General features: G+C 41.3%; 1 protein-coding gene across 1 annotated transcript in view; it reads left to right on the top strand.

Moving 5' to 3' along the window:
* cdk14 (cyclin dependent kinase 14) overlaps positions 1-12,391 on the top strand; it is a 224,447-nt gene that overhangs the window by 12,935 nt on the left and 199,121 nt on the right. Inside the window, exon 2 of the mRNA XM_063486668.1 lies at positions 57-88. Within this exon, the coding sequence (XP_063342738.1) occupies positions 57-88 (32 nt within the window). The remainder of the gene's footprint in view (positions 1-56; positions 89-12,391) is intronic.

The following is a 12,391-nucleotide window of genomic DNA, read 5'->3' as shown; positions in this document are numbered from 1 at the left end:
CAAAATGTGCCAATAGACCCTTCTTCTGATCTTGTGTCGCTTTCTTCTTTTTGCAGCTTTCAAGAAAGAGGACAGCAGCTTTGATGAGGTAAGCTGAAAACAAGTCCATTTTAGGGAGCTTGGCCCACTTTCACTGTTATGCTTTCACGGCACTGGCCGGGGCTTTTTCATTAAAATGACTCTTCAAGGTCTCGTTGGCCAGATGTTGCCAGCAAGGACTGCACTGCAGTTGATTTTTTGGATGTGGGTCCCGTTGTAACTGTGTGCATATGGTGTGTAATATATTCATGTCTGGAGCTCTCATCTCTGAGTTGTCCCTCAGGGTCAGTTGCCATCACAGAGCTTCTCTGGCCTGCCAAATGAGGCAGCGACCAGATTCTGTCTATAAGAGCATACACCGGGCTCCAGAGAGCGTCCTACAAGCATCTTGAGCCCAACACTTAAGTAAAAATAGATCAAATATCATTTTTCTTGTAATTTTATAGGAGATTATGTATTGGAATTTCAGGAGCAGGACCATGCCTCGAAACACGCTCAGCTAGTGAAAAAAAAAGGTGGTCAAACTGCATTTTTATTTCTTTTTTTCAGCAAAAACGCAGCTACATAAATGAACCACTTGATGTTACTGCAGTTGCACACAACATGTACTGATACTGATACTACTGATATTATAAAGACGTCTCCACCCTCCTGCCCCAGTCTTAGCGTTGATTTCATATTAAATGCATGAAGAGACGTGTGATATTTAAAGGTGCCAGGAGGAGCAGCAGTTTAGTCGTTAAATAACGCTGCACTTATGTGTCTCTGCTGACTGGGACGATTAAATCAAGGCAGTGCATGTGCAGCAGAGTACTGTGGATATTATAAATGATCTGGAATATTTTGCCAGCAAATATTTTAATTTGCTGGCAAAATTTGATCTTCGTTTGCATGCTAAAAATGTACGCAGCGTGTGTTTCATGGGAAACCAAGAAACATTCGCTCTTGTTTTCCTTTGTCTTTTTGAGCTGAGTTATGAAGTCTGTTTTTCCCACAGATCTAAATTCTATTTGTGGCAGAGGGAGGAGGGTGTGTGTGTGTGTGTGTGTGCGTGTGCGTGTGTGTGTGTGTGTGTGTGTGCGTGTGCGTGTGCGTGTGTGTGTGTGTATGTGCGTGTGCGTGTGTGTGTGTGTGTGTGTGTGTGCACCCATAATGTGCATTTGGTGCTCATAAGTTTTATTTTCTGCAAATATTTGCCAATCAGGTGGTTGTTGTGTATCATGCAAAAACTAAAATCAGGAAGAAGGGCAAATATTGTGAAAGCTGGCACTGGTCAGGCCACCGTGTCAAACTGGAAAATGTTCTGAAAACTGAAATTCAGACTAGCCCAGATGTTTTTGCCCTTACAGATCAGCTCAGCAGCCGTCCTGTCACATGGAATCAATAAAGGGAACTAACAGCCAACCTCAGCAATGCTAACACAAAGAATCCTGCTTGCTGTCTTATCACTTATTCATTGAGCAATGTCACTGCAGACAATACATTGGAAATGCTCCAAAGCTTAGAAACCATGTGCCTGGTGAAGGACACAGCTTTAGGTAGCCATCTGCAGCAGGTGCACTGGTGCTCAACAGTCACTGCCACTTTAAGTCAAAAGAGCACCCGAGCAGGATTTCCTCGTCATAGAAACAACATCCCAGAATTCTGAGACCTCCCAACTCCCTCATCAACCAGCTGCTTACAACAGCAAACTGAAGGAGAAAGTGGGAGAAATCAATATGTTATACAGGCCTGCAAAATAGCTCAAGGCCAGTGTTGCTGGGACAAAACAAATAACCTACAGTGTGAGTTGAAAACAACACCATCCACAGCATGACAGGTATTACCTTCACCTTATTAGTCTCTCTGTGTGTCTTACAAAAGAAAAATGGCGGTGCTGGAGACCCCCATAGTGACAGCGGGGGCAGGTTTGAGGACTTTGGCAGGTATTGGTATGTTTGGCTGTCTGTGGCACATTTTGCAGTCACAAGCTTACAAGACGCATGCAGGCAAAGTTCAAAGATAAGTGTTGCTGGTGGTGTGATCCCATTGCAACATTGTTTCTAAGATGATATCACTTTAGCTTCTGGGAGGGGAACCAATCTGCAGTAAATATCAGTTACAGAGCAACTGTCACGCTGCAGAGCACTCCTGTGTGTTAGAAGACTTTCATTTACATGCATGAATAATGTCAATAGATAGTCTGTGGGTTAAATGCTGTGTCAGTTTTAAGCCAGATGGAACAAGATGCAAATTTACAAAAAGAGCCGTTTATATCTCATCAGTGGACAGAATATTCTCCAAAAGTCTTGGGAATCATCAAAATGGTTTTTAGGAAATGTGAGACGAGCCTTTTTGGTCAGCAGTGATTTTCTCCTTGGAATTCTCCCATGATGCCTTTTGTGCCCAGTCAGGGTCTTATCTAACTTTGACCTTAACTGAGGTCAAAGACAACTTAGCTGTTGTTCTGGGTTCTTTTGTGACCTCCTGGATAAGTCGTGGATGCGTTCTTGGTAGACCGAGCACTCGTGAGAAGGTTCACCATTGTTTTAAGTTTTCACTATTTGTTGATACTGGCTCTCACTGCGATTCACCGGAGCCCCCAAAGTTCAGAAATGACTTTCCTGACTTTGTTTCTCAGCTGTTTCTTTAGATTGTGGCACCATGTGCTGCTTTTTGAAATCTTTTTGTCTGCACTGGGTCCTGGTTACTGTTGTTGGTGGTGATATGTGAGGCTGGCAGCTGGGAAGCTGCAGCCGAGTTGTGTGTAACAGCAACCGTGAGAAAAGTGTTAAATAAAGATGCTGGAAGGCATGAAACCGTCATCGGGTCTGCTGTGGATCGTTTATATGTAATCCAAAAATTTGTTTGAGCTGAAATATTTAACAGTAACACATATGCAAAAAACTAAGAAGACAGGAAGGGTGAACGTTGCTTTTTCACAGCACTGTGTGTGAAAAAAGTAGTGTAACAGCTAGTATTTCTTCAAGTTGGGGAAAAAGTCAGACTGAAACCTGCTGTGAAAAAATGTAAACAGGAATACTTTTAATCGCACCTCCTGATGTACTGTTGTTCAATTTTGACAAATGTGTGACAGAACAGTTCACTCTGAGGGGAAAACAGACGCTGAAGTCAAAGCACAGCCCCTATTTTTAACTCGTGTGCACAGAGCTTTGTCACCTTTGATACCCGCGTTCCAACAAAAGCTTCAAAGCTCCAAAAAAGTATCTGAGTGTTCTGGACAGCCCAGGGAATTATTCATTAGTGAGATAACACACAGATGTGTTCAGGGTGTTGGATGTGCTGCAGCTACTGTCTTTCCCCCGTAAACCTAAACGATAAAACACATGGTCAGCTTTGACTGTTTAGATTAAAAATTCTTTTAATCCGCGGGGGGTTCGTGTTCTAAAAACTCTTAAGTACCCAAAAAATGCTGCTGTTGTTTTTGTAACACGTCACAGTGTAATGTCCATGGGAACCTGGACGCAGGGCCTGGGGGGAGGCTGGTACGCAAGTCCAAGAGGGGGACATGATGCAGGCGCAACACAACACGCTAGAAAACTCCTTTAGCAACGGTTCAATGAGCATTTTTATGATTTCTTTCTTTAGCAGTTTAGCTTTGTTTTGAAACAATGTAGGCAGAGAATAAATTCTACTGATAAAGCATGCATAAGGTTTTATTTTTGTTTTGGGAATAAATTATTTTAAAAAAACAAACAAACATCACATTTGCAGTTGGGAGAGTTTTCCATTGGAGGCATCTGCAAATTAGTGGAGAATCTACAACCAACAATATTTCAGTCAAATGATTAATTCATCATCCAAATACAAGCTGCTGTGTAATTTTGCATGAAGTCTCTAATCACTTAATTGATTATTCCATTTATAATCAGGGCTGGATATTGAGATTCAGTGTTTGATACTTGGCACTCGTTCAGTGCTGAGGACTGTGTTTGCAATGTCAAGTAATACATATTGGCCTCTACTGGCCTTATCATTAATAGAATAGAATAGAATAGCCCTTTACTGTCACTGTACACGTACAACAAAATAGTGTTTTTTGATCTACACGTTTGTGGATTTCATTGTAATTTGCTGTTTATAGAATGATAAAGTACCTCCTAAGTACCATCTTTGACTCAATACTGAGGTATTGAGTCAAAGATGGTAAATGTGAACGTTCAGAAGAGTCGATGTTCTGCTTGAACAAAATAAACACACATCTTAACAACCCAACGTCTATCAGGTCATCAGCAAACACATTTTGGTAGAATTAGTTTGCATCCACATGCTAAGCAAGTGCACTGTCACTAACTTTCAAGGCAAACTGCTTATATGCACTTTGGTCTTACAGTTCTTATATTGTGTGGTTTCAGCAGGACTGGAAACTGAAAATAAACAGAGGATTTTCAGCTTTGTGCACTTTAAACATGTGTGTCACAACACCAATCTCATCATGTTCATGGCCAACATGACTGCCCACTGGGCATCAAGGAATGCTGCAATGCAGGAGATTTCCATCCCATCATGGAAGTCTTATTTTTGTTGGCAAAGGGACACGAGCGCTTGGATGTCTTAGATATCACATATATCTGGTAACAGGGCCATTTGTCAAGTTTCCTGAGATTATTTGGATAAGAACATGTGGCCTGTGTTCTTGTTTACGAAGGGACTTTTGTGGTGAAGCGAACCATTTCTAGAAGTGCCATGGGAATTAAGCTTGGGCCATTTGCTATAAATGGGCCTTGCTGCTAAAGAAGAATGTAAAGAATCTGAGATGGGGAAAAATCTCCTTCCTGTCCTGCAACATCGTGTTTGCAAGAAACTGACTGATGACCTACAGCAGGGGTGTCCAAACTTTTTTCGCTGAGGGCCACATACATAAAAATATAGGACGGGCTGGGCCACTTACTAGAAATTAGGTATATAACCTTTACTGATTTAAAAATCACTTAAAAATGGTCAAATGTGTTATATTGTTGAATATAATTAAAGACAAAACTGCCTTCATCACAGCTTTCCATAAACGGATCTTTATTGATTTATGCAGAAAAAGCTTTGGTAGCTCATTCTCAGAACAGCAGCCTCAGATTTCTTCTTAGAGGGAATATTTACAGCACAGAGAAAAAACAATAAAGGGGAAAATGGGGCGGGTACATTTCAAGTTTGTTATTTAAGTTATTAGGCTTAGCAACACACCTATTAACGTTCGTTTGAAACCGTTATCAACATTAACAGACTGAACTGGACTTAATAACAGGAGTGCATATAATTTTAGTAAATTATTCTGGTGAGTATCAGCTGCGCTGGGTATGTAAATCGGGCCATCCAGCTGCGGTGCTGATCCGACGCCACTCGTGCCAAAAAATCCGGACAAATGTCACTTGATCAAGGAGGAAATCTGCATCAGATGAGATCAGCTGACTTTGCATGTGCGTGCACAGCGGTGTGTACTCTGTGTGTTAACAAGAAAAACACATATAAGAAAGTGGTGCGCAAAAGCAGGGTAGTGACAGAATCGATGCGCATTATTGATATTTGAAGCACGTGTACCTGCACATTAACACACGGGTACTGTGGAATATATTTTTTACTCACCTAAAGTGCTCGTGCTCTCGTCCACTCCCTGCAAAAAATTAGCAGCTGTGTGGTGTCTGTGGCATCGGCGCTCTCATCGCATGCAATGGAGTAAAAATCAAGAGCACAGCTTTATCAAACAGCTGCAGTTTAATGTTGGCTGACGAGTCTTCAATGCGTCGCACAACTGGATTTCTGGACATGCTGACGTTGTTGAAGTCCTGCACTGTTTCCGGGCACATTATTTCGGTGACTTTAACGAGGCCGTGTTTTATGAGGTCTCCATCCCGACCTCATATTGGAGCCTTTTCCTGGACAATTTGAGCACGAAAAAAATACTGTTGCTGACCCTGCAGGAGAGCTACCATTTGCTTTAATTTCTGCTCTCGCTCAGCACCAGTGTAGGATGCATAGGGATGATGTTTGGTTTCATAATGATGTCGTACATTATACTCTTTCATAACTGCCACAGTTTCAGTGCAGATCAAACAGATACACGTCCCCATGAATTCTTTGAAGAAATATTCACTCTCCCACCTTGTCTGAAATTTTCTGCACTCACTTTCTACCTTTCGCTTCTTCGGTTCTGCCATGTTTGGTAACTTGGGGGTAAATTTCTTCTGTGATTGTCCTTTTTGGTGGAGCAACTGCCTTGATCAACAGCAGCTCCCCCTGGTGTTAAAACTAAGAAGTGCAATACACTCAAGCAAAAGTTGAAGTGCGGGCCATATTCTATTCAATTTATAAAATTACTTGCGGGCCAATTAAAACTGGGCCGGACTTTGGACATGCCTGACCTACAGCGACAGTATGCCTGGGAGTTTGGATTCTGCGCTTCTGTGTGTGCTTCTATCTTTTCAGAGAGAAACAAATAAGCAGGCGCTGGGAGCTGGTTTACTGTCTGATGACCCACTATGATTGATCACAGTAAATAATGAAACTGCACGTTTAAACCAGGGAAATTAATAGATTTAGTGAGCAGGGGAAGGAAGCTTCCTGCTGCTTTTTTGTTATAGGTTTGACAACAGTTTTGGGTGACATTACATTTGAGGTGCTCCGATCTAAATGACAGTATGTAGTATGTGGCAGTACTAGTATCTACTTTTGCACCCTCGTTAGGTCTGGGTCAGATCCCCAAAAATATAAATCATAATGTTTATTTTTCTGCCCTGTGGATGATTCATGAATCAAAAATAGCACTTTTTTCCCCAGGTGTAGGACCCAGTAAGGCCGTCTTACACTGTAGCTGAGTGGTTCATCCTTTAGGAAGACAGTTTTGAGGCTTTTGGACGCTGTTAGAATAGCTTTGCATGATTCACAGTTTAAAATGGTCCTTATTTAGTGCAGCGTCTCAGACAGACAAGCAGAAGGTTTGAACAGCAGGTGACTGGTTGGGACGTTTGCGCTCACACATGAAGCTGTGTGCAGGCGATGACCATATGGACCATGGGGATATCCCCCGTCACCGACATCGTACAGAGCCAAGAGTAGGGAAATGAATCCAGAGCTTTTGGCTCACATAAACTGATTTAACTGTTAGACAATTTTAACACAGTTTTAAGAGTATATACAGTACATGAGAGAAAACATAGCTGTTTCACCCTGAAGATAAGCAGTGGTGGGTGGGTACAGTACTCTGGGTTCCTCCCACAGTTCAAAGACAGGCATGTCAGTTTTTCATATCAGCGCTTTGAATGGTCAGTAAGATTAGTGGAATGCTATATAAACAGAGTGCATCACTGTACATGTAAAGTGTGCTGCTTTTTAAGTGGACAGGCAAACAACTTTGTTCCAGTGACTTGGTGTGTGAGTCTCCTTTATGCTTTGAACAGTGAACGCTTATTGAACTCACTGCAGTGACATGGTTTAGTTTTGCTGTGCTGTCCCTGCAGGCTCATGCTGGATTTGTTGCATGGTGTCCAGTAGCATTGCTGTCTAACATAGACGAGGATTGTGGGAATTCAAACAGCACAGACACTACTGACATGCACTTGCATGTTTCTCCCCAAAAAAGGAGAAAGACCATAGTCACATGACGTGGCCCAGTGGTGATCATGGTGACTGATGTTTAGGTTACAGGACAAAATTTCTGTTTGTATTTTTCATGCAGACAGAAAAATGGAGTAGGCTGCAGTGCCAGTTGTTTCCATAGACTGCATTCTTTAAGCCAGCAGTAGGTAGTGTGCATGATTGTGAAAAAAGACTATCCAATAAAAGTGCAGAAATGTGTGGACCAACGGTCCTCTATAAACACTTTCCTGCAGTGTTTATTGGTTGTGTGTCACATAGATTTTTAAGTGATTTTTAAACATTACGATCATTCTAATTGTCAGGATGCTTTTCAGGAATAGGGGAACAGAAAATGGCAAAGAGTTTTATTCCTGAAAAAAATGCTGTTCGGCTTTCAAATCTCACACCGTGGATGGAAGTCTCTGCTCCCACATGGGTTGTTGCAAATGGGTGAAAGATCTGAGAAGAGCCTGAGTCCGCTTATCCTCTCCTGCCTCTAATGGAAATGGATTCTGAGACCCGACTGGCTTAATCTAAATCTGCGATAAAAGTGCTGCACTCAACAGAAAGAGCCCGTGGAGGGCTTTGATTTTTCAGGATGGTCTCTTTGCATACTTTCTTTGTGCGTTGTGTGATTTTTATTGTTGCGAGTTAATTTGCCGTCAGAGAAACGGTCCGTAATATTCAGCTTTACCGAACCGTCGGGTTTTGTTAGAGCTTCTCGATTAGGTGACAGAAGTTGTCATTGTCACTAAAGTAACGATTTTCTCATTAGCTATCTTTGTTCCCGTTCTCTTGTCTCTTTGTCACTCTCCATTCTGTCTTTGTCACATGCAGACTTCATTATCTATTCTCTGTCCAATTGGATCTGAATAATTTTATGTGCTTGGTGTCGGGATCAAAAATTAATGCAACAAATGTGTTTCTTAATTACCAGAGGTCTGTGGAGAATCCATTAGAAGCAGAACCCTGTCATTAGTTTCGGGGAATGTAAATCGCTGTGAATTCTGTGCAATATTTAGTAAAAGAGGAATGAAAAAAAGACCCAGCACGAGCATGTCACTATTCTCGCTGCTCTCATTTGTGTTTGTCACGCTGTGAGTCTGGAATTCTAATGTTCCATCTGCATTCGGAACAGACTTAAAGCAGACCCAGACTAATTCAACCTTTAATGGTTTTTTTTAATGTTTTACACCAAGACAGCCAAACGCCATTTAACAGCCGTTTTAAAACCAGATCACAAGAATTGTTTCCTTTTGACCAAGATATCAAATCAAACTCACTAAGCCCCAGTCAGCACAAGAGAAGAGATATGTAGCTGTGGCTGTCCTCAATCAAGAAACGGACTCTTTAGACATTCACCTCATCCTAAACCAAGAGTTTGACTGGTCAAAGACGGAGGATGTTGTTTGAAATACATGACAAACACCAGTGATGAATCTATTGAAGTCACAGCTCTTGCAAAGGTTACAGCCCACGTCCTACTGTTGTAGGTATATTAGGTGTGCAGTTACTGTTTTGGTGCGTTGGTTTATAATCATGTATACATGTAGTGTATCGTTTTCAGATAGTTGATATGTAAAAGATGATTGATTTAACCGCTTTTGTCTAAGCACCAACTTTTATCCTAAAGTTACCTTTAGATAGAATCCAAGGATAAGATCAAATCAGTGTTGCTTTTTGTATATATTGCTTGTAAATGTTACTGCTCTGGAACAGATGAATAGTAGCTTGTAAAAAGAATTGCTTCCTTCCTGTAGCATTTCCCTGCAGAACATTAGCATGCACAGAAGGCAAAACCGCAACGGCCGAGTCTGATTCAATTGATTTTTGTCTGAAGTTTGAAAATTCCAATCAATGTGGCATATTGATAACAGTCTCTTAAATTACAAAGAAAAGGCTGCTGATTAAAGTGCTGCCTGGTTATCTTTCCACCGGCATGAATGTCCGACATGGTTGTGGATGTAAACCTTGACATGAATTCAATAAAGTGTTGAAGTCAGACCAAGAGTGAAAAATAAAAAGCTTTTGGACCTATCAGCCTGTGAATCAGCAGAGATAAAAGACCTCCGATGAAAGCAGCAGTTGGGTTAAGATGTTTTGGAGGCAGTTCAGCCTGCAGCACGGGGCACGTTACGATGCTGATCGACCAGTGCTTGTGGCCCAAAGCTCGGATCAGTTCACCTACCTTTCTATGTCACCCGCTTCACATCCACATTATCAGAACCTCAGCTTAAGTCTTTCAGTTCCCTCCTACAGCAAGGCTGCAGGGGTAGAGGTCACATGGAATCAAGGTAAGAGATCTGAGGTGATAATGACGTGGTGATTAGAAATGAAAGGTAAAGATTAAGGAGTGACTTTCTGACAAAATAAGGTCATTTCAAGATTAAACCTTTGTATTGTGTTGCCAATAATAATAATAATAATGCTGTATTAGAGTTTTGAAACCCATGTTCAAACAGAGATGACATCTGTCTGTTCCAAATTAATCTATACCTTTACTTATCAATTCTACAAAAATAATCAGAACCTGTTGGCAGGGAAAATGACTTTTGGTACTGGAAGCTTACTGGTCTCAGTTTCTGGTCCGTGTTCTATCGACCAATCAAATTTAAACAGAATTGGATTGCATGCAGAGAGCTGAAGAGGGATTGCATTTTCCAAAATGACTGTCAGCGAATAAAGACTTGCATTAGTAAACAGTAACTGATAGAAGGTAGAATAGATGAACCTGGATGTTGGTTATCCACCTCAGACTTGTGATGGACGGCTAATTAGCAGACTAGCCAATGTGTATCCAGAGTGCACTTGATCACCAAAAGAATGATTGATTATTGAAATAAATATAAAAACCATATAGTCTTATTCATTTTTATAGTTCTAAATAGTTCTGTTAGGCAGTTCATATCACTCTGGACCAAAGCAGACATTAATAAGCTCATATATGTTTCTCAAATTTGGGGTAAAATTTATGTCGGATTTGCAAAAAAATGTAACACTTGTGTGTTAGCACTACCTTACCTGCGTACAGCCTGGCAGATCTGATGACTTCAGCTGTCTGAGTAACTTTTTACGTGTTTTCAGTTCAGTTCAATTCACTTTTATTTATATGGCGTGACTGTGATCACTGAACTGTATTTGCTTATAGTGCTTAGTGTGTTGTAATGAGCATGTCAGATTGCTTTCAGAGGGCTGTCAAGCTCGGTAAGAAAGGTTAATGTTGTGGATATTATCTGTAAAATAATCATATTAAAATGGATTCCATTGTTAGTGAAAAGACAAACAGGCATTTTGTTAAATTCAACATGTTTCCAGTTGAAGCTTCGGTGGATGGCTCAGAAAAGCCTTCCGAAGTAAAGTCCTTTGATGTGTCGAGGAGCAGAAATATCCACTTTTAAAGGAGAGACAGCCGCTGCACGCTCTGTAATTGCAGATACACTGTGTATCAGATAGCTGTTGTCAGGCACTCATTGTCACTGTCATGTCTCAAAGACATTTCCAGCTGGTGGCTTAAAGTCAGCCCACTAACTAGCAACTTAAGAGAGAGAGATGAGCTTTGGCAGGAACACTCGATGTCTTATTCATTTCTTTTTTCTGTTGTACTCCTAGGAAGTGAAACTGTGTGCGGTTGCACTCAGACATATTGAGCAGTGCTCAGAGAGTTGTCTGTCAGTAATCACAGTCAGGAATTCACACGTTTCCTCATGCTGTGCTTCTAATACAAGCCTCATTACATGCCATCAGCGACTTCCATTTAAAAACTGTCAGCTGTTATAGAGAGATGATGCCTCAGTACTGAGTCAGTCAGGCCAGTTGTTTTACTTAAAACAGAATTAAATTCATTTTGTAAATTATGGACCACGTTAGAGGAAAAGTGGGAAATAAACCAGGTCGAGGCTTCAACACTGGGAGCATATAGGTGTAAAAACTGAGTTAGTAGCTGAGGACCTGCTCTTTCTCTACCATGCTAGTAAAATTAAAGCAAGAATATCACATAATACTCAAATCAGAGTATTTAAACTTTGAAATGGCACAACTCCTTTCTTATCAGTCACAACGGTTACATATCAGAAAAATAAACAACAACAACTATTTATCATTGTGGTATGAATCCTTGTTATCTGAAAGGGGGGCCTCAACAATGTCACCTTGGTGTGTATCAGTGTGCAGGGCCAGATCAGTCTGTGTTTGAAAATCACTTCAAGATGTCTGCTCCTTGTGTGACCTCACAACTCTTTTTTTCTCCCTTTTTTCCCCTGAGCTGGACGAAGATATTGATAGATACCCTTGAATGGTCCTGTCTCCTGTTGTCTGTGTGTGTGTGAGGTGGAGGGAGGGTGAGCATACAGGGGTCCACCACATCAAAATGTTATTGCCAAAGGAACAGCACCCCTGTTCTACTGAGGAATGCACCAGGACGAGAGGAATACAGAGATTACTCATTTATTCTTGTACAGTGGTGTGTGTGTGTGTGTGTGTGTGTGTGTGTGTGTGTGTGTGTGTGTGTGTGTGTGTGTGTGTGTGTGTGCGCGCACAGTGTTTTTAGTTTTCATTTGAACTACTTTCAAATTAGCAGTACTGTTGTCAGCTCCAAGTTCAGATTTGGGAAAGCATTCGGCCGAGAGCGAGGCTACAACTTTAAGTTAAATAATGAGATTAAGCGGCTGACCAAAATTCCACACAGATCCAGATCCAGTCCTGATTTTCCTCAATGGATGGACACCGTGTTCTATAACTGGACATACCCCAGGGTTTGATTGTGTTGGCACCCTGTAAATCAGGGGTG

The sequence above is a fragment of the Pelmatolapia mariae genome, linkage group LG10_11 (assembly GCF_036321145.2).
Source record: "Pelmatolapia mariae isolate MD_Pm_ZW linkage group LG10_11, Pm_UMD_F_2, whole genome shotgun sequence".
NCBI lineage: Eukaryota > Metazoa > Chordata > Actinopteri > Cichliformes > Cichlidae > Pelmatolapia > Pelmatolapia mariae.
Note: the sequence above shows the minus strand (reverse complement) of the source record. Positions and strands in the feature narration are given on the sequence as shown.